The 27,790-nt window shown below is 41.4% G+C and overlaps 1 protein-coding gene across 4 annotated transcripts; it reads right to left on the bottom strand.

Moving 5' to 3' along the window:
* LOC115599804 (cell division cycle protein 27 homolog) lies at positions 1-27,790 on the bottom strand. Of its 4 annotated transcripts, none has more exons than XM_030465992.1 (19): positions 27,588-27,790; positions 22,510-22,585; positions 19,198-19,345; positions 17,770-17,895; positions 16,739-16,836; positions 16,058-16,212; positions 15,734-15,948; positions 14,947-15,061; positions 10,880-10,995; positions 10,324-10,423; positions 9,695-9,902; positions 8,713-8,882; positions 8,210-8,362; positions 7,294-7,502; positions 5,530-5,647; positions 4,430-4,558; positions 4,199-4,273; positions 3,474-3,654; positions 1-1,414 (listed from the first exon to the last, which is right to left on the bottom strand). In XM_030465992.1, the coding sequence occupies exons 1-19, from the start codon at positions 27,612-27,614 to the stop codon at positions 1,332-1,334; spliced, it is 2,502 nt and encodes an 833-aa protein (XP_030321852.1). In that variant the 5' UTR covers positions 27,615-27,790; the 3' UTR covers positions 1-1,331. The 4 variants fall into 4 exon arrangements, with proteins under 4 accessions (XP_030321852.1, XP_030321849.1, XP_030321850.1 ...); XM_030465989.1 differs by having other exon boundaries at positions 59-1,414; positions 8,713-8,885; positions 10,880-11,013; XM_030465990.1 differs by having other exon boundaries at positions 59-1,414; positions 10,880-11,013.

Below are 27,790 nucleotides of genomic sequence, written 5' to 3'. Positions count from 1 at the left end.
TGTTGCTATGAAATTGGTAGAATTCCCAATTTATTATGCATAAATTGCTCTTTAAAACTGCTTATACCATACACTTTATTATCACAAAAGGGCACCAATTGCTGCTGCAGAATGCTACAGAGAAAGATCATTTGGGACTCACTAAGGTGACAGAGCTGTCTTCTCCCAGAAGCAGCCTCTGGAGAAGAGGCAAGTCTTCCTAGGGTGAGAATCCTAGAGAACAGCTTTAAACAAACAAACAAAAAAAAGACAAAAAAACCAAAAAAAAAAGACAGATAATTGCACATTTCTGCATCCTGCTTGGACCACACTTTACAAAAGAGTTTGTGAAATGATACTGATCTCAGACAATTGATGCACTTGACTGTAAGGTTCTGATTGTATTAAGGCTTCCACAGTCTTCCCTGTTCACCTGCTTAGAAACCTGCAGTCCCTCTGGAGTCAGGGTTTGATGTTTTCACAGGCCAGTTGTATCTACATTTCTCTCTTGATTTGCCCTTTCTTAATTTTTATTCTTAGAAGGGGAAAGAAGAAGTCAAAGGGGCTGTGAGAAATGAAGCAAGGTGGTGCTGATTTGGGTCTTCCAAGTCCAAAGTAAACACTGACCTTTGAGGGAGGAGGTGAATAAATTAATTTGCTTGGTTAGAACATGAAAGCATTCACTGAAAGCTTTGATTCTGCAATGTGATTCTCCTGCTACGTTTTCCACCTCTGCATTTCAGCCCTCTAAGAAGGGACATTGGGGTGTTTTGGGACACCCCCAGCCCCCCAACATGGGGATTATGTTTGTTCACTGCAGCTTTAAGGTCATTTACATTCCCTGGCATTTAAGTTACACCACAATGAGCAAAAGTCTTTTAAGAGCCACGTGTTTGTCACCACTGTCATTGAAGAGCTTGGAAATGAGGTTCAGCACTCTGCTTACCAAGAAAGAACCAAACTAAGACACATTTCTGGAGGAAAAAAACCAAAAAACCAAAAAAACCAAGACACTGCTTCATTAGTACTATCCCCACATCTACTGGCATCGTTACAGCAAACCCCAAGTCTTTCTTCCATGATATTTTTCCAGCAAAGGGGAGTCCAAAAATAGCATTTCCTCCTCAGTCACTTTCAGAAAGGTGGAAGAGCCAACCAGTCAGACTCAGTAGCAGCTGAATATTGCACTGCCATTTACTCTGGGTACAGTTTAATCTGAGTGGTGTACTCATGGTGTCAGTGGAGAATAATGACAATGCTGGCTCAGTGATGTGAAGACCCAGGATGCAAAGGGAGGGGAGAACACAACAGTACCAGTCACACACTCAGGCTCAGATACTGGCTTTTAGAGGTTAAAATTCATCAGTTTCAGCTGCATGGAGCTGTGTGTCATCTGCATCAGTCATGCTGCTCTCTTGGGATTCGTCTGTGCCAACTTGAAAGAAAAAGAAACACAAAAAGTAGTCAAACAACTCCCAAAGCTTCCTCATTACAAAGATTCCCCCACAGTTAACTCAAAAACCACAGGACTGATGAGTTTGGGCTTCCCCTCAAAAGGCTTTGAAGTCATATGGCTTTTCCCTTTGAATATACCAATTTCTGCCAACTTTATGAAGCCCAGAGAGGTATTTAGCAAGGAATTAACATGAAGCAGGTACTAATAAAACATCCCACCTTAGCCATCTTCTGCTAAAAACCTGAAATTGTGGGTCACCTCCTTAGGGATTGGCATGGAGGGTTCCCAAATTCCCAATTTAACCTTCCCACTCCTTCAAAACATCCAAGCTGCAGGAAATATTCACCTTACTTACCCACTGCTTCAGTGCATTGTGACCAATTGACACTCACATGGTATTAAATTACGAGTCAGGGAGCCTCTGCTTGCTCCCTGACAAAGAACTTTGTGAGATATGAGGCAAGAGAACTGCTTGAAATAAAATGCCCAGAGGCATTTCTGGTGCTGAAGAAAAACTCTGAGCATTCAGCTCACCTTCCAAAAAAACCAGGTTCCTTCTGCTGTTTGGATAAAGAAACCAAGGAGTGCCCAGAAATGTGCACACACCAAAAGCTACCCTGAGATATTTAACTGCTGCACTTGTTAAAATTAGAAAAAAAAAGGGAAATATCTAATGGTGGTTGCTCCTCACACACAGGAGTAGACTTGAGGCAGCTCTCTGGTGCAGTCTGGCATCCTGGAAATTCCCAAATGCTTTGTAGGGAAACTTTTATTGCTTTAATACAAACACTTTGCAGATTTCTGTAGACACAGTCAGCCCCACACTGGTGGTTAATGCACAAAATGGCTCAAAATGGCCAGTATATTAATTCCTTTTGCCCTGAGAATATGTTCATTTACTTGAGTTTGTCTCAATAATCCTAAAAATTAATCAGCTGAGACTGTGAAACTCTTCTACATTTTATCTGCACAGCCCATGAAACCAAACTTGCTTACACATTTATGTTGTTTATGCTTCTTGGCCACATTCAGTTGTTTGGGTACTCTTATTTTTAAGGGCTTAGAGGTTGCTCAGCAGTTCAAGGACTCTGTCTCCATCTTCTGGTCAGAAATATTCTCAGCTCCCAGTGAGAGGTCTGAGTGAGCCCAATCCCAAACAGCAAGGAACAAAAAAAAAAATGCCTGATAATTCAGGAATGGGAGTGCAGGAGAAGTTTCCAGTATTGAAAAGCACAGGATCAATAATGATCAACATGATATGCAGGAGGAAAACAGAACTTTTTCAGTTGAAGATCTAGAACTGCATAAAACACCACAGATCTACTTCTAAGAATCCAAACCCTGTTGTATTTTCCTTCTCTGGAGGAAAAGAATTCAATTTCTTATTAGCATTTTCTTTTCTATCACTCTTTCAGCCTGTATGAAAGAGGTCAATATTTATCCATGCTTCACCAAGCTACTTCATGGAATTTGAACTCAAAAGAGAAGGGAAACCCAGGCCATTCCTTTTTGTGGATTATTCCCAAGCAGCCTAACAGGAGTCTTTTATTTTCTTTTTTATTTTTTCTTGATTCCAATGAAACTGCCTCCCTGACATTCATCCAAAGCTACCTTTAGGTCTAGCAGACCAAACATTTTCTTTTTACCCAATATCCAGGCTGTTTAACTTTTGACAAAGCCTCTACAGGCACTTTCAAGTTGCCATTTGGTTACCTTGAAATGATTTGATGCTTCTCCAAGGGAAGATGTGCAGCTCTGGGAAGATTCTGCTCTCCTAGGATGCTATTAGCCAAGCATGGTTTGTATGAATTTACAGTAATCATTATCTCTAGCCTACAGATTCTAAAGAATTGTCACAATCCTTGTATTTTAAGCTCTCTGTAGGAAGAATGAGTGCATTTTTTCTCAGTGAAGAGCCTCTGGAATTCTGGAGTTCAAGCAGTGAGGTCAAGCAGTGTTGCACTCATTAAACCTGGGATTCTTTCTATCACCTCAGTGGAAATTTTTCCTTGGATTAAGAAGGGTTGGGAGTACAAACCTGATTCATAGGGGTAACATTCACTGATTTGTTCTTCTTGAGTTATTGGTTCCTCATCATCTGGAAGGTAACGTTTATCAATGGCCTCTTTGATCTGGTTATTGGCTCCTTTGGGATCTAAGTCCATTGCCCAGGAGAAATTCATGAGGGCCAAATGTGTTTGACCCAGTTTTTTATAAACCTAAAAGCCAAGCAGAAAAAGGCTACATTTACATGAAGTTGCTACCTGAAGGTTTGGACAAAGAGATACTTTCTGAAAAGCAGATTTATTACAATCAGTCCCCAGGGAAACAGCAAATGTGTGTAGTAAGGATAAGGAAGTGTTTATTTAAGACTAAAACCAATTTAAATTCAACTCCATTTTCACAGAAAGCTGTGTGAGTGTGCATAAACACTGCTCACTATTTCTTCTCAGTGAAGCATCTTCATCAGGATCAATTTCTTGCTTTTTAAAATTACCTTTCCAGCTGACAGGAGTGGAATCCAACAAGGTAAAGAATAACACTGGTTTGGGGTTGTTTTTTCTTGATTTCTGTTAAAGAGAGTTGCTCCAATAATAACTCTTTTGTATTTAATACTGACACATAATAAAGGTATTGAGCAGTAAGCTTTAAAGCTTTGGCAATTTTTAGAATATTGCTCCAAATGGAAGCAGCCTGGCATGAAATTCTCCTACTTCTGCACCAAACCAACCCAAAGGACTCATGATCACAGGTTTTACTTACCTTTCCTATTAAAAAGTAAACAAGAGACTCTTTGGGAACAATCTGTTTCAGTTCTTCAAGTTCTTGTAAAGCAGACTGAAGAAGAAAAATAAAAATAAAAATATTTAAGTACAAACTAGCAGTCTGCAACTCTGTTAAGGTATCACCAGACTGTGATTTAGCACTTATGTGAAACAAACAGCCCAAACAATTGTTGCATTTATATTCTTGTCTGGATCTGCCATATCTTACCTTGTATTTTTCATTTGCAAATAATACAGAAGCTCTATGGAATTTGCATAGTGGGTTCTTGGGGTCAATGTTAATAGCTTTGTTTAAAGTATCCAAAGCCTTTTCAGATTTTTTCAGTGCATGCTGGACCTATTAGAGAAAGGGAGAGCAGTTTTAAAAGGGAAAAGAACAGCTCATCTGCTAGACAAGTACAAATCCATCTGACTATATTCACTTACAGTCTAGCCCTTTAAAAATATTTGTGCAATTCTGGATCAAATGATGAAAGAGAAAGAAAACTTCACCTCATCTCCAATTCAAAAGGTTCTCCCCCCCCCCCAAGAGCCTGCAGAAATCATTTAACCTTTGGCCAGGAGTGAACTCAACACCTTTCTCAGCACTTAAGTGAGAAGCAGCCTCTGTCCTTGTGGAATCTGACACAGTTTTGGGGCCACACAGAAGCCAAAAGAATGCCAGCAGGTAAATCATCCCTCACCCTCCCCCAGCCTGAGTCACCAGCACAAATACCCAAGAAGAGCCTCAAAACTTGGTCAGCATTTGCTTGAGTCAGGCTGCTGTTTCCTCAGGACTTCAGGATGGATAAATGAGATTTTAAAATAGCCCCTTGCAAATGTCATTAAACAGATGCTGGCTGAAGGAGCTGCCTGCTACAGAAACTTCAGGTGACATCAAGTGGTACAGAGGCAGTTGTCACATCTACAACTGACTGCAAGGAGGCTCAGACTGGTTTTTTATGCAGACATGAAGTGTTAGTCCAAATGTATGCAAGAACAGCTAAAAATTTATTTCTTCTGTATTCATTATAGAAAAACCCTATAAATACTCTGTTCACATTATATGCACACAGTCTTGATTTTCCTATCACTGCCTGACTCACCAACAAGAGCAGATAATTTAATTTTATTCCAGAAGTACTTTGGAGAGAGAGGAGAGTGCATTTTCTGACATTAATTCTGTGGTTATTCATTCATCTTGCTCTTAAGCTCCTCCAGCAGAAGCTCTGCAATTGGTGAGCTTTTTTGCTAAAAACATTCAGATTTTTTCTCATGCAAATCAAGATTAAAACACAGCAAGGACAGAGTTAAATCCAATCTACTTACTACTCCAATGTGACACAGTAAGACTGAGCTCTGAGGATTGATATCAAGTGCTTTCTGGAAATGCATTTCTGCTAGGCTGAATTTTTCCTGCTTGTAATAAATCATTCCCAACCCATACCTGCAAAAAGAAAACCAATTCTGTTTCAGAAAGACTGCATTCTAAGCAAAGTAGCTTTGGAAGTGAAGATAACCTGGTAGAAATGGTCTAGACACTTGTAATTCCAGGGCAGGAAGTTTCTTGGGGGGAAAAAAGCTCTAAAACCATCTTGGTTTTTTTGCTCAATTGGGTAGTTGGAAGAGTTAATAGATTCAGGAAAACTGGCTGAACAACTACAAGTTAAAAGGCATTCTCAAGATTCAGGCAGCAGATCTCAGTTTTCCTGCTTGATCTACTTTTTTCCCCACAGAAAAAGCTGAAAGAAACTGAATTTATCCTAAGCTACAAAGGGACAGATCTCCCCTCTCCCCAGCTGCAACTGGAGATGAGATGCATGAGGAATACTGCAGAGAAGAACAAACTAGCTGGGGTAATCCAGCTAAAATAATCTGTGAAAACCAAAAAAGCTCTAATTTTTTGCCCTTATTAAACATTTACTTTCACAAGAAGCAGATGAGGCCACATCTTGTGCAGAAAGTTTTGCTCTGTTCTTAGAAGAGAGGAAGGGAAGCCACAGGAGTGGCAGCATTTGGAAGGTATTTCTTCCAAAGGGATTCTGGATCACATAGAATCCTAGAATGGGCTGGGTTGGAAGGGACCTCAGAGATCACCAAGTCCAACCCTTGATCCACTCCCACTGCAGTTCCCAGCCCATGGCACTCAGTGCCACATCCAGGCTCTTTGGAAAGATCTCCAGACACGGAGAATCCACTACTTCCCTGGGCAGCCCATTCCAATGCCTGATCACCCTCTCCAGAAAGAAATTCTTTCTCATCTCCAACCTAAACCTCCCCTGGCACAACTTGAGACCCTGCCCTCTTGTCTTGCTGAGAGTTGCCTGGGAAAAGAGCCCAACCCCCCCCTGGCTCCAACCTCCTTTCAGGGAGTTGCAGAGAGTGATGAGGTCTCCCCTGAGCCTCCTCTTCTCCAGCCTCAACACCCCCAGCTCCCTCAGCCTCTCCTCACAGGATCTGTGCTCCAGTCCCTTCCCCAGCCCACTTGCCTCCTCTGGACCTGCTCCAGCACCTCAAGCTCCTTCCTGAGGGGCTGAGGGGCCCAGAACTGGACACAGGACTCAAGCTGTGGCCTCCCCAGGGATGAGCACAGGGGCAGAATCCCTTCCCTGGACCTGCTGGCCACGCTCTTCCTGAGCCAGCCCAGGATGCCATTGGCCTTCTTGGCCACCTGGGCACACTGCTGCCTCCTCTTCAGCTTCCTGGCAATCCAGACTCCCAGCTCCCTTGCTGCCACTCTGTGCCCAGCCTGGAGCTCCCCATGGGGTTCTTGTGCTGAACCTCATCCCCTTGGGATCAGCCCAACTCTCCAGTCTCTCCAGGTCCCTCTGCAGAGCCCTCCTGCCTTCCAGCTGATCCACACTCCCCCAGCTTGGTGTCATCTGTGAATTTGCTGATGATGGACTCAACCCCCTCATCTCAATCATCAATAAAGATATTGAACAGCACTGGGCTCAACACTGATCCCTGGGGGACACCACTGGTGACCAGCTGCCAACCGGATGCAGCCCCGTTCAGGACCACTCTCTGGGCCCTGCTCTCCAGCCAGTTCTTAACCCAGAACAGAATGGAACAGACTGAAGCCAAACTTACCAGGCATTATAGTGTCTGGGGTTGACTCTGATTGCATTTCTAAAACAAGCCAGTGCTTTGTCCAGCTCTTCTGTTAACACAAACTCATGTCCCAGCAGGGTGTAGGCATAAGCATAGTTTGGATCAACTTGAATGGCTCTCTGGAAGAACTTGATTGCAATGTCATGCTCCCTCTGCAAGCTGAAACAGTTCCCTGCAGCACACCATGCCTAGGAAAAAACCAACATTGCAAAATTAGCACATTTTTTAGTACTCAGAGTGACTACTGAACAGATTTTTCCATGCTGATTTATCTAATTTTTAGATAACTCGTGGTTTTGTTTTCCCTCTATTACACAAGCTAATAAGAAAACAAACAGGATTCTCTCCTCCAGTAAAAAAAATCCAGTATTATTATAACTGTATTATCTACATTTTCCTTAAATGTGGCACTAAAAATGTCTTTTTGAATATCTTGACTTGTCATTACTATCTGTCCTCCAATTTAATGGACTTTGGTGTAGAAATGTAAAAATTATAATTGAAAATTTGAAAATACCAACTAGAGCAAAGATGTTTTAAGTGCCACTGAATTAACTGCAGCAATTAAAAAGTGGCACAGGAAAAAAATACAGTTTTTATCTTCACACACTGGCAGCTGTAGGAGTGAAAGCCTCCTGATCTTCCTGGATGAATGGTGCCACTGCAAATGTAAAGAAGCATTAACAGATAAGGGGTTTCAAGCTGTTCCAGGTAAGCTGATATTTTAATTCTAAGCAGCCAATTCAAGCACCATCAGTTCAGACAATCCTGCCACCCCCCCTCTCTCCAGTTTTGCCAGGAAGTTGTCACAGAATAAACCTGAACTGAGCTCAGAGCTTTGTTCCCAATCATTTTGTTACATCCAGCTCCCCATTTGTCACTCAACATTTCTTACCTCTGGTGAGTTTTTATCCATATCTGTCAAATCTTTTGAAAGAACTGAGAGGGCAACATCTTTCTGCAGATGCCACAGTGTGGTTGAATAGATCTCCATGCCTTCCACTCTGTAGTTTTCAATCCTCCTTACTTCTGAAAATATTCTCTCAGCCTAAGGACAGAAATTCAACTTAATTCCACCCAAAGCAGAGCACACAAAACCCAAACTGTTTCACTGCACTACAAACAATCCCATCAGCTGTGGGTGAAGATGGAGACAGGCAAGGAGGAGACCCCAAGAGTTGGATGCCAAAGAAAACCAGATGAAATCTAAAATGCAGCTCAGCTTCTTCAGGAAAACTCAGTGAAGATTCAAGATTTAAATCCACTCCAGGTGTAGCATTAATGGTTATACAAATACCCAGAAACTTCCCAGAGTTTTGGCAGGAAGCTTGCAGGTTTTTAGGAAAAGATTCCAAAGAGAAATAAATGAAAAAAGAACCAACCCCAAGCAGTTCCTACCTGCATATATTCTGCAAGTTCAAAGTAAGCTCTCCCAATTTGGCACAGCACCCAGCCAGTGTTGTAGTGGTGGGATGGTAAATGGCTTAAAATATTTATAGCTTCTTTGCAGTTGTATGAACACAAAGCTAAATAACCTTTGCCCATGTCCCGGAGCAGGCTCATCAAACCTTCTAGGAGAAAAAACACAATAAATAAAAGCAGAAAAAAAAAAAAAAAAAAAAAAGAGAGAGTTGAGACCTATTTCCTTGAAACTGCTAATCTCAGGAGTTCTGCACTTTGGCAGGCACTGCTCCCAAATTCAGGAGCTTTGGAAAAGCTTTGGTAAAGTTTGGGAGCTCCTGAAGGAGTTTTCATGACAAAGGTTCAAGGTTTAGAAGTCAGACAGTGACAACTTCTTCAGACAACAAGAGAGAAACTCTGAAATTGAGGGCAACTGCACTTCTGCATTTTCAGCAGCTACTCAAACATTTTGTTAGGTCTGAAGATAGTTTCTACATGCCTGGTATCCATGGATACATCATCTTGCTGCCTGGAAATATTATCAAGTCAAAAGAGAGGAATTCAGCAGTTTGCCTGGGATTTTCTAACAATTGGAATAAAGATTTGTCATTTAAAGGATGTCATTTAAAGGATGGAGGGAGAACAGGCTACTTCAACCCAATTTGGAGGGAAGATGATGGGTTACTAATAGTTCTTCTGAATCAAGTTTCCAAGGATCTTGCCTGAAAAGATTTTAATCATTAATAAGGACCAGAGACTGCAAGATTGCAAGCTGCACCTTCTTACAACTACCCACTTTTTACTATTTCTTCACATGTTGCTTGTAAATTAGCCAGAAGATAATGAATTAATTGTCTTTGTAATTATACAAAGGGGACAGCCCAGGCTAAAAAACACTGCAGCAAAACCTTTTCATCCAACCTTAAAACACAGATACATGAAGTTTTATTTACTACAGTCCAATAGCATTCAAACAGACCTGCTGCTGCCTTCTGTAGTGTAAAAGCCTGGATCTGTGGTGTGACAGTGGAAATTTTCCCTTCTGAAATGATGGAAGAGTCCAGTTTGTTAATTTCCAAACTGTCATTTAAGTTTGGTTGAGTTATTCCTCCCTTATTTGTTTTACTTTTTGTTTTTCTGTTTGGGATCTTCGGTGGAAACTTCATTTTTAATTTTTTGCTATTTTCCTGCAAGTAAGAAGAGGAAGAGTTCCATATAAATAAGTCTTTTAAATTCAGGTAACTTGAAAGTGAATTACGTAAAATGTAATTTATGCCTCTTTGCAGCCTTAATAACCATGCCCAGCTGTTTGACTTTGAAACTAAAGTCTACAGTAACTTCAAATATGTTTAGTAGTTCATTTTCAAACAAAGGTTCACATCTTTCTTTTTGTTCATAACACTTTTCTTCCTATTTGAGCTGAGCACTTCCTACTATTTGAGCTTAAAAATAACATTATATGGTGATGGTTTTTTGCACATAAAGTTCTGCTCACAGAGAACCTGTTCTTAAGCTGCCAGAATTGCTATGCAAACAGAGAAATGATTTATCAGTGCAGTAGCATGGGTGAGGAATTCACAGGTTTGCAAAATAGACAAAGTTTGTTACCTTTGTTGTAGAGCTATCACTAGTAAAGAGGCGAGAGCTTCTTCGAGGCAGTGAGTTTGGGGGAGCAGCAATTGTTGGGCTCAATACCTGAGGTGTAGTACTGAAAACAAATGGCACACTCAAAACTGAATGTTCTTCATTTTTAATAGTTAAATAAATCCTTTTTATAAGGAACATCTCAATAAAAATAGCTTTTATCTTTGTTCAAAGTGCTCGAGTACAATCCAAACGGTAACAAGAACTCTACCTGCTGCATGTTAAGAACATGAGGAAAATTTCCTTCCAGCTACTTTTTAATTTATTTATGAAATTGTTTAACTGCAAAGGAGATTTAAAAAACCCAAACAAACACCAATAACAGCCCAAGCACAATGCACGAGCTTCCTACTTCCCCAATGAAGGTATTTTACAGAAAATACAACTTCTTCCTCTACGCAAAAGAAATTCTGCAGGAACACCCACACAGGTTGGGCAATTTAAAGTGCCAAATTCCTTCAAAAATGGAGAGGCAAAAGTATGTAATGCTCCAAAATGATGTTTTCTCCCTCCCCCTTACCTCGTTTGTGGGCCAGAGCTCTGTGTTTGTGCAACAAGAATGGGAGTGACTTCTCGGCTATTTCCACTCTGGGAGAAGACAGATTTTGTTCCAGCTTGGCTGATCCTGCTGACACTCTGCATAAGACAAAGTTTCTACAGGTTTGTTATTATGTCACTAAGTGGTCCCAATTTCTGCCACACCAAACCAAATCCATCCTGCCTATCAAATCTACACAAAGGAGGGGAAATAGAATACACTTCAGGGTGAAGGCTCCCCCCCCACACACTCCACAGAGCACATCTCAAAAAACCCCTCTTATTTTACCTCTTGAAATGCCAATAACACTGAGTTTACCAACCTGATGCACATAATTTGATAAAATTTCCACCTAGTGGCAAGAAACTGTAAGAAGTTCTTGAATTATCCACCTGCAACCACATCCACAACCATTAACACCACCTCAGGGAGGTGCATGGGGTACAACACCTGAGCTTGCTGCTCCCCTCTCTGGTTCATAACATAAATCAGGATTTCATAAATAATTACTGCCTGAGCCTTTGGAAGAGGCACAGAAATATGCTGCTTCATCAGAAAGGGACCTGCATTCTGCAGCATAAAAAGTGAAAAGAGCTCCACTCAGGTTAAGATGGATTAGCCAAGTTACTGCTTCTCAGCTGAGCACACACAGGTTTGGGATCTTTTATTTGCCAGAGTTTACAATCATGTCATGGCTTAGCACCAAAACACTGTCTTGTAGCTTCATACACTATCAGAGAGAAAAAAATGTGTACTTTGATGCCTATCCTGGCACAGCTGGGGCATGCAAACCTAGAGCTGGGATAACCTGTGGAGCTGAAACCTAAGGAAGAAGTGTAGAGAAAAATTCAGACTTCCTACAAAGGACTCAGAACAAGCCCTTCCCTCCCTGCCATTTAAAGAAAGCTTAAACCCCCTCCTTCTGCCCTCTCCTGGGACACTAACACACAACTCTCTGATGGCTGCTTGGAAGAAATGTCCTTTAAGACACCAAAATCAGCAAGCAGGATTGATGACAGCACAAACCCCCCAGTTCAGGCACTGAGTTCCACAGTTGTCCCTCCCTTCTCAGTTTCTTTTATCAAGAGGACAGTTTAAGCAGCCAGAAAGCACCCTTGCCCACTCAGAAAGGAAACCTTTGGTTCCATCCTAATGTTTCATTCATTTCCACACGGGTTTCCTAGGAAACTGCCTCCCTCAAGTCCTGCACATTTGAGCCCCAGCTACACTCAACCTTTTCTAACTGAGGAATTTAAAGAGGAGAAGTGGAATTGGCCAAGTAATTATTTGCCTTGGACAAAGCACACATCAGAATTCTAAGCTGTTAATTAAAACTGTGTTTATTGAAACTGATTTATGTTTAGGTAAGAGGAGAGATGCAGATGCACAGATGAGCAAAATTTCTACCTTGGTGCTGTTGGCCTGTACCAAAACCAAAGCAAGAAAGCAGCAGAAAATATGATTTTATTCCCCAAAGCTTTTCACCTGTTCTGGAGTACACACCTGAGCTGAAATCCAGGTGAGTGTGAGGCTGAAAAGCTGCACTTGGCAAACTATTTCCATTTTCAGAGTCTGGATAATTCTTACACATGCAGAGGCCACCAGTGTTTTCAACTATACCACTGAAAATTGGTTGGTCCTGAGCAACTACAGGATGGGAACTGGCTCAGCCATATGAAGCATGGTTCTAGCTGACTGGTTTAGTGCAGCCCAGCCCCAAAAGAGCAAAAACAAGAAGGAAAAAGAAAAAAAAAAAAAGCAGCAGCAGCAAGCAGAATTAAAAGAAAGTGTTGCAGTAATCCCTAGAGACACCATAGTGGTCTGTGAAGGGAGATCTTAGAATTCTCAGTCAGTTTCAGAAGGCCATCCAAAGAAAAACAGTTATTTGCTCATTGGTTTTTATTCTTCTACATATTGGGCCAATGAAAGTTGGCAAATTGTTTTTAGCAGCTCCCAGATTTCACTTATAGAAGGGGCAAAAGCAGCTGAGCACCAGGTGATTTATCCAGAGCAAGCACAGAAATTCAAGTTCTGCTTTTAGAGGAATTCAACTCTTACTTGCACTGAGTTTTTTATAAGAGTTGGCCACCTGTAAAACACCAGCACTCCTCCTGCCACTTCTAGATTTACTAAAAGTAAAGGGAAAAATCCTCAGGGTTTTGCTTTTAGAAATGTTCAAATGGTTCTTAAACTGCCATCAACATTCCACCCCTCATTTATCACTATGGTAACTATGGCAGATTCTTAAAGAATTAAAAAAAAAAATCATTTTAGTTTCTTCTACACAAGACACAGCTGAGTGAAACAGCACCATTCTCTCAGCCAGCCCTGAAGTATTTTGATTAATCTGGTCTGTAAACCAGAATTCAAGAACTGCTTGCCAGAAATCAGGAGCTTCTGCTCACTTGAGGCTTCCAGGATTATTTGAAAATGCATTAATTTAAACTAAATTAAATTAATTAAATTTAATTAAAATTAAATTAAATTAAATTAAAGTGATAACTCCACATTTGGGCTGGTATAGCACCTTCCTCAGGTTGCCTCAAGCATCAGAAACTCAACATTCTGCATCTTGGGTGGGGGGGGAAAAAAAAAAAGGAAAAAAAAACCTATTATTGCATATGCCTCCAAAAGTTGAGAAAAAAATTTTGCTAGCCAAAGGAAGTGACAAGACAAGCTGAAAATATTTACAAAGCAGATGTCTGGATTTAAGATATGGTGCATTTTTTTTCTTGCTGCCTCCTTTGAAAAGGCAAGTTTAAAAATAAAACCTTTTGAGGCTTTAGAAACAGTTGTTTCAACATAAGATACTATTCTAAACTAAGATTTATTTTAACTAGCACTTCAGAAAAGTCTAAAAAAGTTTTGTTAGGATAATATTAGACCACTTGTCATCAAATTAAAATGCTCCTCTCACCCCCATCCTCACTAGCCTATAAATACATGAGCTGGTGACAAATATTCTTTCACTGCCTTAAAGAATTCATAGAATCATAGAATAGGCTGGGTTGGAAGGGACCTCAGAGATCATCGAGTCCAACCCTTGATCAGCTACCGCCACAGTCACTAGACCATGGCACTGAGTGCCATATCGAGTCGCTTTTTAAAAGTCTCCAGGGACAAAGAGTCCACCACCTCCCCAGGCAGCCCGTTCCAATGTCTGATCACCCTTTCCGTGAAAAAATTCTTTCTAATATCCAATCTGAACTTCCCCCGGCACAATTTAAGACCATGCCCTCTTGTCTTGCTGAGAGTTGCCTGGGAAAAGAGACCAACCCCCCCCTGGCTCCAACCTCCTTTCAGGTAGTTGTAGAGAGCAATGAGGTCTCCCCTGAGCCTCCTCTTCTTCAGGCTGAACAGCCCCAGCTCCCTCAGCCTCTCCTCATAGGATCTGTGTTCGAGTCCCTTCACCAGCCTGGTTGCCCTCCTTTGGACCTGTTCCAGGACCTCTACATCCTTCTTAAACTGAGGGGCCCAGAACTGGACACAGGACTCGAGGTGTGGCCTTACCAGGGCTGAGTACAGGGGCAGAATCACCTCCCTGGACCTGCTGGTGACGCTGTTTCTGATCCAGGCCAGGATGCCATTGGCCTTCTTGGCCACCTGGGCACACTGCTGGCTCATGTTCAGTTTCTTGTCAATCCAGACTCCCAGGTCCCTTTCTGCCTGGCTGCTCTCCAGCCACTCTGTCCCCAGCCTGTAGCGCTGCATGGGGTTGTTGTGGCCAAAGTGCAGGACCCGGCACTTGGCCTTGTTGAACCTCATCCCATTGGAGTAGTAGTAGTGAGAGCAGATTCTTTTTTAATCACATTAAAATTAGCCATAAACTTATTTTTCATCTAATTAGCCCAAACATTTTCCACAGCTAAAGGAGGGCTGCAATCAATTCCACACTCAGATTAATTGCTTTCCCAAACAAATTCTGAAGGCAGGGGGTAAGGGGGGGTTCTCCTCACTGTCAGCACCACTTGGGACTCTGGATTCTTCTCTCATGGACACTGCAATGTCAAATTTATAGAACAGGGATTAGAGTCTGGAACACAAAATACCTTTTTTGAAGGTGTTCCTGTGGATGGCACATCAATTACAGAGGAAGTGTTTGTGTAGTTTTGTAAATATGATCCATCTCCAGGGCTTGGGGTTTCTAGTGGCAAAATTCCAAAGCTGAGAACAAAAAAAGAGGAGGAAAGGTCAATTTCTGAGTGTTAGATTCAGTGCCTGATTCTGTGGATAAAACAGAGACTCAGATGATTAATTTAAATCAGTGAAGGAGTTCTGAAATCAAGTTAACCTTCAATATCTTAACATCCTCATCTATAAAAGACATTTTAATAGAAAGCATATTTATTCCTGAAAAACACAGAACTTTCTTTGTCTGCTTGCATAATAAGTAAGAGAAACAGACAATGCAAGTATTAACAGCTTTTAATATCATCCTGTTTAAACCAGATGGAAATACTGAAATTTAGGATTGGACTCTGATCTTAGAGCTCTTTTCCAACCATGGCAATTCTGTGGGAATCTATGCTCTATAAGAGAGCTGTTCTTTAAGTCATGTTCTTAAAAGTTTAAAGGAGTCTTTCTGCTCTGAACCAACAATTCTTCCAACACCACAATAAGCAATCTACTAAACCAACAGTTCCTCTCTTCTCATGAAAAATCACAACAGTTGGAAAAAAAAACTCACAGATGGGACCAAAAGCTGTTTAGTTTCTGTAGCATGATGTACAACATGCTATCAACACACGTTTGGGGATGTTGTGCAGCACCAGGCACCTTCCTCTAACAAACATTATTAGCAGCTGTAGAGAGGAATTCTCTATCTCAAGGACTTACCTTGGGGTTAGTGGGCTCAAAGCTGCTGGTCCCCCCAGTAAACTTCTCCCAGTTTTTGGTTTATTTTGAGCCTGTTTAGACAAAATGGCAGTTCCTGACCCCAGAGGGACAGCATCTGGTGAAATCACAGCTGAGTCAATGTAAGACATAGAAGAATCCGTGTTCAAGGAGGAATATTTTGAATTAGAGGATTCTAGGTTGATTCTGTTCAACTCCTGAAAAATGGAAGGCAGGTGTCAGGCACTCAGACACTTGTTTCTAATTAGCATTCTTCAGTTAAGCTGGAAAGACTGCTTTAAATACAAGGATTTTAGCAAAACTCACAATTGTGTCTTGAGGTGTTTCCATCAAGACAGTCTCAGGCTGTCTATGGGATATGTTGTGATTAGATACCAAGGTTGTGCAAGTGTTAGGCAGACAGCTGCTGAAGTTCTGTAAAGATGTTAATTTAAATGTTTGGTCAGGGTCTGGTTTTTCACCTGTAAGATTGGAAGAACATTTAAAGAAGTTATTTCTCAGGCTACATGCTGAATATTCAGCCTGAAACAAGGAGGAGAGAGGAGAAAAGTAATTTAGAAGTAACTTTCTTATTTTTTTCTTATTTATCAGCAGTTTTAGAACACTGCTGATTGAGTGGAAAGAGGTTTTAGAATACAAAACTCTAGGCAATTGGTTTTACTTAAAAAAAAATTAAAAAAAAACCCCAACCAAAACACTTGAAAAGTGATTCTCAGAAGCAGAGTTTCTCAGGATCCACTGTCAGTTGAAAACCATACAGAATTAAATCCAAAAATGTAAGTTGTGAAGACAGAAGAAAAGACAAAAAGCTCCAACCACTGGCCAAGGATTTTAAATGCATTTTTGCTCACAAAACCCCTCCCAAAGAATTCTGCTGGCATTTTCCTTCCTAATTCTGGACAAGGAGTAAAACAAACCTTGCCACGTGGTGATGGCAAATCAGAAAAGCAGAAAACATCTTCCCTGGTCAAACCTCTGCAGACTTACCTATTTCACAGAGTGATTCAAAAGGGGACCAGAGGAAAGGATTTAAACTAAGGCTCTTTTGGTAACATTCTGATCCTTTGGCAAGCCGGTCTGTCTTGCTGCAAAACAAAAAAATTGTTTATAAGGAAACTTAAAACCAGGACTTTTGTTCAAAATAGCTTTCCAGAAGAAGAGTTGAAAAACAAAACCATGAGAGGCACAGCAATATTCCTCATTAGTCAAGGCACAAGAGTAAACCTGAGTTATTTTCAAGCTATTTGACATATTTTGATATAAATGAAAGTTACTCAGACCCAGTCCTCAAAAGTGTTCCAGAAGTACTGCCATAGCTTGAGAATTTTTGTTCTACACAGATGCTGTTCTCTGCAACAGCTTTCTTCTTTTTTTTCCTCAAAAAGCAACCTGGTTGCTAGCCTTCCAGCCATTGAAAATATCAAGGAAAAAGAAATATAAATTAGGGGCTAAACTATACACTTAAGTCTAACAAAGCTTCTGAAATAAATGGTTTTGAGAACTGGTACCCTAGGGAAGAATCCAAGAACCCCACAAGTTCCATTCAATCTCTTCACATTTACCAAAACCTTTCTTGCAAATGCAAAATGCTTAAATTCATAGATTTATTCTAACTGGCAGGCCTCAAAACCTTCATTTCATTCAGCTATAAATCTGCAGAATAGATAAAGAAAAATCAAAGTGGCAGCAGTGGGAAACAGGCTTCAGAGTTTTAGGGAAGGCTACAGAACAAGCTCAAAGTTATTAAGACCTCTGGACTGAATGCTTAATAACCTGGAAAAGAGGAATTTGTGCTGTCAGTCAGAAGTTCTGGGTGAAAGATGAACCATTCCTGCATTCCCAACTTAGATGGCTTCAACAACTACCTACCTGCATCTACCATCCTCTGATATCCTGCAGGATTTCATAACCCAGAGACTAAAATTGAGCTCAGGTGTACTAAAATTGAGTTCAGACAAATAAAAAAACATAAAACCAACCCCCAAGCTTGATTAGACACAATAAAAAAGCAGTATTACCAGTAAACATGTCCCAGTAAGGAGAGTGTAAAGCATGCAGAGTCACCAAACTCCATAACAATGTCATCATGGCTTTTCTGTTTATTCAGCACTCCACCAGATAAGATCTGCTCTCCTTCTGCAAGCCTTTTTAAAAAAGAAGAGGTTTAAAGGGGTTACAAGGCTCACAGTATTGGTAGTCCAGAGTGTTCACCCTGCTGCAAACAAAAAACAGAAATCCACTGTCAGTGTTCCCAAGTTGCAAATCACAAACAATCTATTTCCTGTAAATTCATTTTTAAGACTTGATGGATTCCTCTAAGCAGCACTCTGAAGCTCAACATCTCTACTGGGGAGGGGGAAGAAAACCAAAACACAAGCTAAGTGTTCCAAAAGAGACACTTAATATAACATGACTTTTCTAGAAGTGTCTATTCTTAGGTAACAAAGTTAAGACAGCACTTGGTTTGGCTTTGTTGCCCAATTAAAAAAAAAAACAACCATTCTGTAAGGCTCCATGCACTCAGTTAAGATCCAACATTGGGACCTGGCACAGACTTTGGATTTTAACATCTTGTTTCCTTGCAAGAGAGGCTCAAAAGGAGAATCACATAGGATAGGCCACTCACTGAGGCTTGAAAATGGAATGGGAGGTATTTTTCTGGCATTTGAGACCAACATCTGCACAAACAAATCATCTCTTCTTGCCTCCACTTGAAATGAGAGCTGTAGGTGGATGCTTCTACCAGGATAGCCCATTCCCACAAGAAAATCTCTATAAATGGGCTCATATAAGTACAGCAGCAATGACAAGATACATTTAAGACATTTTAAAGAGTACTTTGAAGAGATCCCACCTATCTGAAATCAGTTCAGAAGCTGCTGTACTCTCTCTGCACACAGCAGACTTTACAAAAGCCAGAGAGGGAATGATCAAATTTATTCCAGTGGGACCTTTCCAAGCAGAGCATTAACAGGATTTCCCTTTCAACAAAAGATGCAAAGAAACCTGGAGCCTAATAGCTCCAAAAGTCTTGAGAGTGTCAAAACAAAGCAGACACACCCTTGCTACTAAAGATGTCAAAAGACTCCCTGTTAAAGAGGGTCTAGAAGACTAAGGAGCATCCCCTGCTACCTCTGGAAAAGTTTTGCATTTTGGTTCCATGGCCACACTTCCCAGAGTGTTCTCCTTGAGTTATCTCAGCAATCAACATTCTCTCCCCTTACACAGCTTAATAAACTCCTTCACAAATTACTCAACACCTTTTAGAGGGTTCTGCAGTAAGGGTTAATGCTCCATTAGATCCAGATCTGAAAGTAAATTGAACTTAAAATTCTCTTTAGAGCTGAAGGACCAAGGAATGAACTCGTTCAGGTGATCTGACAGCTTCCTAAAAGAAATCTAAAGAAAATAAACACCTGTAACTGAAATATCAAGGATTTACTTACTTGCTGAGGTCAACACAACATTTTGCAAGCAGGTATTTACACTGGGGGGTAGTACAGCTGTGTCCTTTGAGGAGCCTGTATGCTTTATAGGCCTTTCCTGAGCGGTAGTAACAGGTAGCCAGTAAAAACAGAGCCTCTTCTGAATGCACTAAAAAAATGAAAATCAAATAATAATAATAATTAAAAAATCATCAGTTTACCACGTTGCTATGAAGGCAGGGAGAAGAAGTCAGCTAAGAACAAGATGGAAGAAAACAAGCACGGCCATTAAAAGAGATTCATTCCTCAAAGAAGTGCATTTCTGTCCTCATCACCACATAAACTTGGAATTTCAGACCAATTCTTAATATCTACTTTTGTAAAAAAACCTTGATCCTTCTGGCTATCAAGTCTCCATGTATGATTAGGGAGTTTGTTGTTAAAATCACAAGTCAAGCACAGCAGTCATTAAATTAAGATTCATTCCCCAAAGAAGTGCATTTCTGTCCTCACCACCCCATAAACTTCCATTTTCTTGGAATTTCAGACCAATTCTTAATATCTACTTTTACAAAAGAACCTTGATCCTTCTGGCTACCCAACCTCCATGTGTGATTATGTTAAAATCACAAGTCAAGCACAGCAGTCATTAAATTAAGAGATTCATTCCTCAAAGAAGTGCATTTCTGTCCTCATCACCACATAAACTTCCATTTTCTTGGAATTTCAGACCAAGTCTTAATATCTACTTTTGTAAAAAAGCCTTGATCCTTCTGGCTACCCAATCTCCAAGTGTGATAAGGGAGCTTGCTGTTAAAAATCACAAGTCAAGCACAGCAGTCATTAAATTAAGAGATTCATTCCCCAAAGAAGTACATTTCTGTCCTCATCACCACATAAACTTGGAATTTCAGACCAATTCTTAATATCTACTTTTGTAAAAAAGCCTTGATCCTTCTGGCTATCAAGTCTCCATGTATGATTAGGGAGCTTGTTGTTAAAATCACAAGTCAAGCACAGCAGTCATTAAATTAAGATTCATTCCCCAAAGAAGTGCATTTCTGTCCTCACCACCACATAAACTTCCATTTTCTTGGAATTTCAGACCAATTCTTAATATCTACTTTTACAAAAGAACCTTGATCCTTCTGGCCACCCAACCTCCATGTGTGATTATGTTAAAATCACAAGTCAAGCACAGCAGTCATTAAATTAAGAGATTCATTCCCCAAAGAAGTGCATTTCTGTCCTCACCACCACATAAACTTCCATTTTCTTGGAATTTCAGACCAATTCTTAATTGTTTTCCTGCTTGCAACTTGACTTCTGTTATTTGGCTCATGTTGTAGCCTCACATGACTTAGTGGAGCAGCTTTCCCAGTTTAGTGGCTATTTAGTTGATTTTCAAGTTAACTTTAGTCACCTCTACACCAAAATTAAGTCTTCACACTCCAGTCACCTTTATCCAACGAGACATTTTTAAACCCAAGGCTTTCTCTCAAGGCAAGGAATTTAAATCTCCAGACCATTAAGAAACCCACATTCTGCTTTTCAAAACACAGCACCAGGCTGGAGTGAAGCATTAAAAGAAAAAAAAAATTGGTGTTTTTCCATTTATCTACAAACTTTTCAGAGAAATCAATACCAGCAATGCACAAAATCCTCTTTGGGCAACCTGCTCAAATCCTTTGCTACACTGAAAAGTATTTGCAGTTTTTGCCATCACTCAGTGAGAGTGGAAACTCAAGACCCAGAGAGAAGAACATTTTATTAGCCTTCTGCTAGAAACACCAGAAAATCTTTTTGAAAACTCAAGTTAAATCAATTCTTTTATCCACTAATTTAACCCATTGCCAGAGTTCTGGGAAACTACCAAGCCACAGATGTCCCCACAAGGACAGTAATTGCAGATGGACTTAAAAGGAAGTTCTTCTCAGGGTAAAATCCCCACTGCCAACACAGAGAGAGTGTTCAGCAGCTTCTGCTCTGCAGAAATTACTTATTTTAACCAAAAGCCAACTGTTTTGTTAGCAGTTAATTGCTTGAACCAAGTGGCAGCATGCATGCTGTTCTCTCAGCACTGTTGGTCACTGAAAAAAAAAGCTGTTTGAAGTACTCTAGCAGAGTCTGATTCTACAAAGGTAACATCAAGCCCTGTAGTTTTCTCTTGACTGCTGCAAAAAGTGGATTTTCTTCATTTCTACAGCCTTGGCAATTACCTTCTATGCAGCATTTCCCTGCAGTGTGCTGTGTTTAGGGGAAACCTGGCATGCCCAAACCTCTGTTTCTCTCTTATCTACACAACTTTTCTTTCAACACCAAAAGGAAGATCCCAGATTTCCTGGGTAACCTTGACATGAGGGGAAATAAAAAGACCTGATTTCTCAAAAAAAGGAGTTTTGTGCTTCCACTGTTGAGTGCACTCTGAGCATGTCAGACAAAACACTGAAAGCCAAACATTTCCTTGCAGAACAGAGCATGAAACAGGTTATAGAGTTAAATTCACATTACAGGCTCTTTAGCATGAGAAATTACATGATAGTTTAGCTTAAGAGTTGGGGCTTTTTTTTCATGTGAGTGACTATGAGATAATGCCTTTCAAAACAGAGAAAAAAAACTGAAGTATTGAGGACAAAGAAGTAGAAAAGAATAAAAAGCTTATCAGAAGTAATGGAGAAAAGGTTAATGAAGAAGAGGGACCAGAACACAAGAAAAAGGTCTATGAGGGACCCAGAAAAAATAGAGATTTGTGTTGCTGCTGCCTGCTCAGTATCCAAGACATCCCTAATCCCAGGATTACAATGAAGGAAGAGTTAAGAATCCAACAGGAAATATCTATTCCATATGTTCTGATTCTCCTTGTCTCCATTTCACTTTGCTTTTCCCTCATCACCACAAGATTATTTCTTTCAGCTATCATAGCCAAACAGGATTATTACCAAACACACCTCTCAATAACAAGAGAATTTCTATACTCTGTATACTGCTTCTCTACTCAAAATATCCTCAGACTGCTTAAAATATCCAAAATACCCAAATATCCATGGACTGCTTAATAAAACTCCCCTCTTTGATACAATTCAACAGGTCACTGTAAACATTATCTTTAAACAAATGAGTTTCCTTTTTTTAAGGAGGTTTTACTATAAACATTGCTGCTGTTACATGATTTTCCAACCTCATTTTGAGGCATTCTTCTGCTTTTTTTAACCAGAAAGTTAAAACTCCAGTATCACAAGAGGAGGAGTAAAACAAAGCAGGAGGAAAAAAATCCTAAATCAAAGTGGAAAGAAAAAAACCAACACATTAATATTGTATTTACAAAGCACATACCTTCTGCATACAACCTTTCAGCAAGGAACACTGCATCACGATAAGCATAGTGGTTAAGTGCTTGCCATATAGCAGCCTGCAAGACAAGAAAAGAAATTTTAAAAGAAGCTTAAAAAACACAAACCTGATGAGCTCTTATTGCCAAAAGGCAAAGTTCAGGTCTGGTTTCCTGGTGTCTGAAAAAGAATGGAGAAAGCTTAATGTGCAAGACAAGTTTTAGTTGTTTCAGCTATTAGTAAAAAGACTTGAAAATAATCTTAGTAATGAAGCAGTCCAAGGATGTTACTCAGCTGTTCCTGTGCCCAGCATCTCTAAACCTCATCCAACATGCCTTGAGATCACTAAATATATATATATAATATTGAGTTTTAGGCTGGTGCAGAACTGAGACTGGATTATTGCACACAACCACCAAACAAAACCACATGAAGGAAGAACAACCAACTCCCCAACACCAGAATATTTCCCTTTTTCTCAGCTGTGCCCCAGGAGGGGAGGTGGGAAGCAGCTGAGGTGCCCAACCCACTTTACCAGCATTTATCAGCTCATTTAAACCATTTCATCCTCAGCTGGGACAAACCAGAAATCACAGCAGTGGCTGAGGCTCTGTTGATGATATTGGGTCCACAGCACCTTCCTCAAGGGGATGTCTGTGTTCCTCTAAGAATCAAGATGAAGGTGATCCACTGCTTTTTTTGGGGTCTTTGCCCATCAGCCACTTTTTTCTGCCACTAATTAAGAAAGAATGCAAATGAGATGGATAAATTGATGCATACACACTGGAAGGAACCCACTTCTCTGTTTTGCTCATACTTAGTCAATACAATTAAATGCTTAAGGGTATTGTCTTCCTTTTCCAAGCTCCAGAGGTTGGGACTGTTGGTATCTGTGGAGACTTCAGAGGTGGCACAGCTCCAGTAAAACACCCAGCAAACACCCAGACAGGTGTAGAAACCATGTGCACCACTGAAGGTGCTGTCACCAGCAAGAACCATCCATAAAAAGAGAGATTTCCCAGCAAAATACTCAGCCATTTTTGTTCACATCAGACTAACAGCTTTCCTTTAGCTCTATCAGAGGGAAAAATAATTCTTTTTAAGATTTAACCTTTCCTCCCCACCTGTTAAATGGGGTGGGTGCACACTTAGCAGGGGTTGTGTGTTGAAGTTAGAAGGTTCTTGACAACTCTTCCTTCCCATCTTGCCCAAACTCCAAAGCCCTACACAGCCATTTTGCAGTCATTTTGTTCTTCCTGATCCAAACAAGCTCTGGACTTCAGAGCTCAAGGCTCTGTGAGCTCATATTTCTTCAATATTCATCAGCAAGAAGACATAAACTGAATTAGCTTCTGATACCATATCAGAGACTCCAAAATTAGCAGAAACTTCCCAGAGCTAAAGAACCAGCACCCTGTAATGCTATTCCCAGCAGGAAAGGCAAGTGCCAATTTAATCTACAAAAAAATAAAATAAATCAATTCAAACAGCAGAATTACATATACCATATGCTACTTCTTCCAACACAAACTTGACAAACTCAGGGTGTGAAAAATATTCTTTTCATGGGAAGCCTACATAATCATGAGCAGCACACACCAGACCTTCCAGTTACTATATAGAATATTCCCCACTAAATCTCTGTAGAGAGAACTATTTTCTCTTCTAGGTCCCAACAAAATCAAGAGGTAATTTTAAGCCTGTGTGTGAAAGCACATGGAAACAAATTCTCTTAGCTTGGTTCTTATAATTCAGAGACATTATTCTTTTTTTCTGGTTGTATTCCACACTTGAGATAACTTCAGCACAGAGTTTGCCTGCTGTGGTTCCTCCCTTTCACCTTGAGAAGCTCCAAGGCTGTGTCCCACAGACAGCATGGCACAAAAAGTAAGAGATAGAAGGAGAACATGAAAAGCTTTCAGACTATTCCCAAGTTTGAGTATGGTCTCCTTTTTCTCTTGCTCTCAGAAGCAGCTCTTCCCTTACCAAGTCACAAATGACATTCAGATTAATCTCTCCAAGCTGTGCCATCCTCAGGTTAAAAATACAATTTTTACAGGGAAATCCATGTCATTTGACTTCTCCAACAGGAGCAAGTTGCCAGAAGCAATTTTGCCAAAGGCTGAGAGGGGCCACAAGTAATTTTTGGATGCACCACAGCCAGGTTAAAAAAGTTACACCACAGACTGGGTCAAATAACAACCAGTGCTGAGCAGAGACCCAGTGAAAGCAGAGTCAGGTCCATCTTTTATCCAGAAAATCCTGTGCACTGCCCAAGCTGCACTTGACAACTAAACCAAAGAGGTCTTCAAGTTTAAGTTCTCTCTTCCAACAGCTAAAGAAGCTTGGAATTTATTGTCCAAGCTTTAGAGGCTGCTGATATGCTAAGCAGTTTCTCTCATGATTTAAAACTTCTTCAGGGTGGGCAAAGGAAAGTTTTCTGTGACAAGTTGTGATGCATCTACTAATTATGCAAACTCTGCCTGTTAAATAACCAGTTATTTAGCTGGTTATTTTATAATATATTATACTGGTTATAAAATATACTATACTGGTTATAAAATATACTATACTGGTTATATATTTAGTTATTTAACTGGTTATATTATAATCTGCCTGTTAAATACATCAATATTTCCCATTTTCAGCCCTAACAGTAACCTTGGAGTTCAAAGCACCATTCCAGCAGGTCACAGCAGACCAACAGCAAACTTCCAAGGAAAGTCTTCCATTTGTTTCCAAGATGGTTTTCAGCAATATCTGGAAGGCCTCCAGGCAGTTTTTCAGCACATGGGATGCAAGGTTTTCTGTTTGAGCTGAAGAGTCTTTAAAATAAGTACCTCAGAGGTCTACAGAAATTCTGGCACTTTTGTTCATTTTAAAGGATTAAAAATAGGTTGTAAAAATCTAAGCAGTGAATAGGATGCCTTTTGGGACATTCATTTCATCTAATTAAACCTCAGCATTTATAAGGCAACATAGAGGCAGATTCCTTTATTTATCTGTCATGCTTTGCATGTCACAGCTGTAAAGATGACAGTTTTTTCCTGGAACACTGAGCCCTGTAGACATCTGAGAGGCTGGAAGAGAAGAGACAAATAGACAGAAGAAAAAAAAAAATCTCTGCAGTGACAAAAAAGAGAAGCAGTGTCAACTTTTCCAATCATATTGTTACAAAAAAAAAAAGAAAAAAAATGAAGCTAAGAACACAGACTGGAGCTAAAATGGGAACTCAGCAATGCAATCAACTTCATCCAGATGTGCACAGCAAAATGGAGAGCACTCACTGGACACATTACACTGGTGAGGAAAATAAAAAACAAGTGTGAGCTGGTGTAGAAAGCTGCTGGAGATAACAGTCCAACCTCTGCACCCAGCTCCAACAGAACCTCCAGGCAGAATTGGAACCTGGAATTTGGTTTGGATGGGGCACTGATCACTTCTTCCCCATTAAAAGTGACCCAGGCCAGGAGAAAGAAAACCTAAACTTACCAGTGCTGCTGGAAACAAGGAATAACAGCAAAGCTAAGGGTGAGAGAACCACCAGCAAGGAATTAGTTGGCATTTGGAAGCAGGCAGAATATAAACAGATCTATTGGATGTAAAAAAGCCTCATCAAAACATCCAACCTGATAAGGGCTTGGGAATGGAGAAGGACCTAGGAGATGTCCTTCACTTGCTGAAAAATAAAACCAAGGCTGCACGTTTCTACCAGACCAGCAAATATTTCCCACTTGGAAAGTCTGATGAACACAGGACTGGAAACATTAAATATTGTCCTTCACCCTGCACTGCATTCTTGCTTCTTTTTCTATCAGAATCCCACAGTTTTCCTGTGCAAAACACCAGTCCAGCTCCAAAGGGAACAGCAATGGTGTCAGGATGACCCCTGCAGAAGAGAGAGTGGGTGGCCAAAAGCATTTCCAGCACCACCCTGACCCTTGCTCTCAGAACAGAAGCATCAAGGACACAAACCCCAGGAGGCCATCACTGTCACCATCTTACACCAACAGTCCACAAGGTGGGCTGGCACAAGAGGAGTCTTTCTTCCCCTCTTATCTTTTCATTAAAAGGAGAGAGGAGAACCAAATGCAAGAATTTTCCCTGCTTTCATTACAGAACACAAGACACTTTCAGTGAAAGGTTCCTGGCATAACTAGAAACCCCCCCTCAAACATCCTGTTCAAAACCTGAATATAAAATAAGATGGGAACATTAATAAGAAGAGAAATTAATACTTATAATACAGGTAGCAAATTGGGCATACAGAAAGGGGGAAAGCAACAGCAACTTGCAGGTCTGTGATTCATGCCTTTCAGATGGGAAAAACAAGAGCAGGAAGAAGCCCACCAGGGGAACTGCAGGGAGATTAAAACATGGCAGAAACCCGAAATTCGCCTTCTTCTCTGTCCTGGGTCTCCCATCAACCTGAAGATTTTAAACTCCTGGGGAAGGAGGAGTCGTGTCCTTCATTCCTGCCAGAGGTGCCCAGCCGAGCACCCACCCCGTCAGCATTTAAAAATGAAACAGCAACAAGCGCAGAAGGTAAACGAGGTGGAAAGAGACAGAGGCATCAACAGGTCTCCCAGGGGACCTACGGGAGGGATGGGGGGAGCCGAAAGGGCCTTTTCTGGAAGCCGACCCCGCCACGGTACCGCCGGAGACCGACACCCTCGGGAAGGGGGGGGGAACGGGACCGGTTACCCCCGACCGGGGCAGAAAGGGTGAGGACAGCTCTTCTCAGAGGCACAGGGAATAGGGAGGGGACAGAAGAAGGAGTGAGGAAGCCCAGCAGCCCCACAACTCCCCCCCGGAGCACCCTACGGGCAGGGCCCGCTCCACCGGGGAGGGGGCACCCGGGGCCCGCAGCACCCCCGGGAGAGGCCCGAACGGGAAAGGGGGGAGGAGGGCACCCCAGGACAGGGCCTGGCGGAGGTGAGGGCACCCCAAGAGAGGGGCCTTGCGGAGGTGGGGCCTCCCCCGGGGAACGGGCGGCACCGCGGGTCCGGCTCCCCCGCCAGGCCAGGCCGGGCCTTGGGGCCTGAGCGCGGCGGCGAGCCCGAGCCGCCCAGGGGTCGGTACCTGGACGGGTTCCTGCAGCACCGTCATCCTGCTCTCCCCGGCCTCCTCCTCCTCCTCGCCAAGCCCGGAGAGGGGCGGCCCCGGCCCCGCCTCAGTGCGTGTCCCGGCGGCGGCGCAGCCCGGCCCGGCCCCTGCTCATTTAAACTCCCAGCGACCGTTACCGGGGCAGGCGGCGGGGAGGGAAGGAACGAGGCCGGCCGAAC

The sequence above is a fragment of the Calypte anna genome, chromosome 27 (assembly GCF_003957555.1).
Source record: "Calypte anna isolate BGI_N300 chromosome 27, bCalAnn1_v1.p, whole genome shotgun sequence".
NCBI classification, from domain to species: Eukaryota; Metazoa; Chordata; class Aves; order Apodiformes; family Trochilidae; genus Calypte; species Calypte anna.
This window is presented reverse-complemented; position numbering and strand designations above follow the sequence as displayed.

Bases quoted from the DNA above. Each gene is read 5' to 3' on its own strand.
- LOC115599804 (XM_030465989.1), bottom strand. From the start codon at position 27,614: ATGACGGTGCTGCAGGAACCCGTCCAG. The intron at 9,903-10,323 runs GTAACAAACTTT...TCTTACTTGCAG, and splicing joins GTGATAGCTCTACAACAAAG to GAAAATAGCAAAAAATTAAA. The intron at 3,655-4,198 runs GTAAGTAAAACC...CTTGGCTTTTAG, and splicing joins TTTACTTTTTAATAGGAAAG to GTTTATAAAAAACTGGGTCA.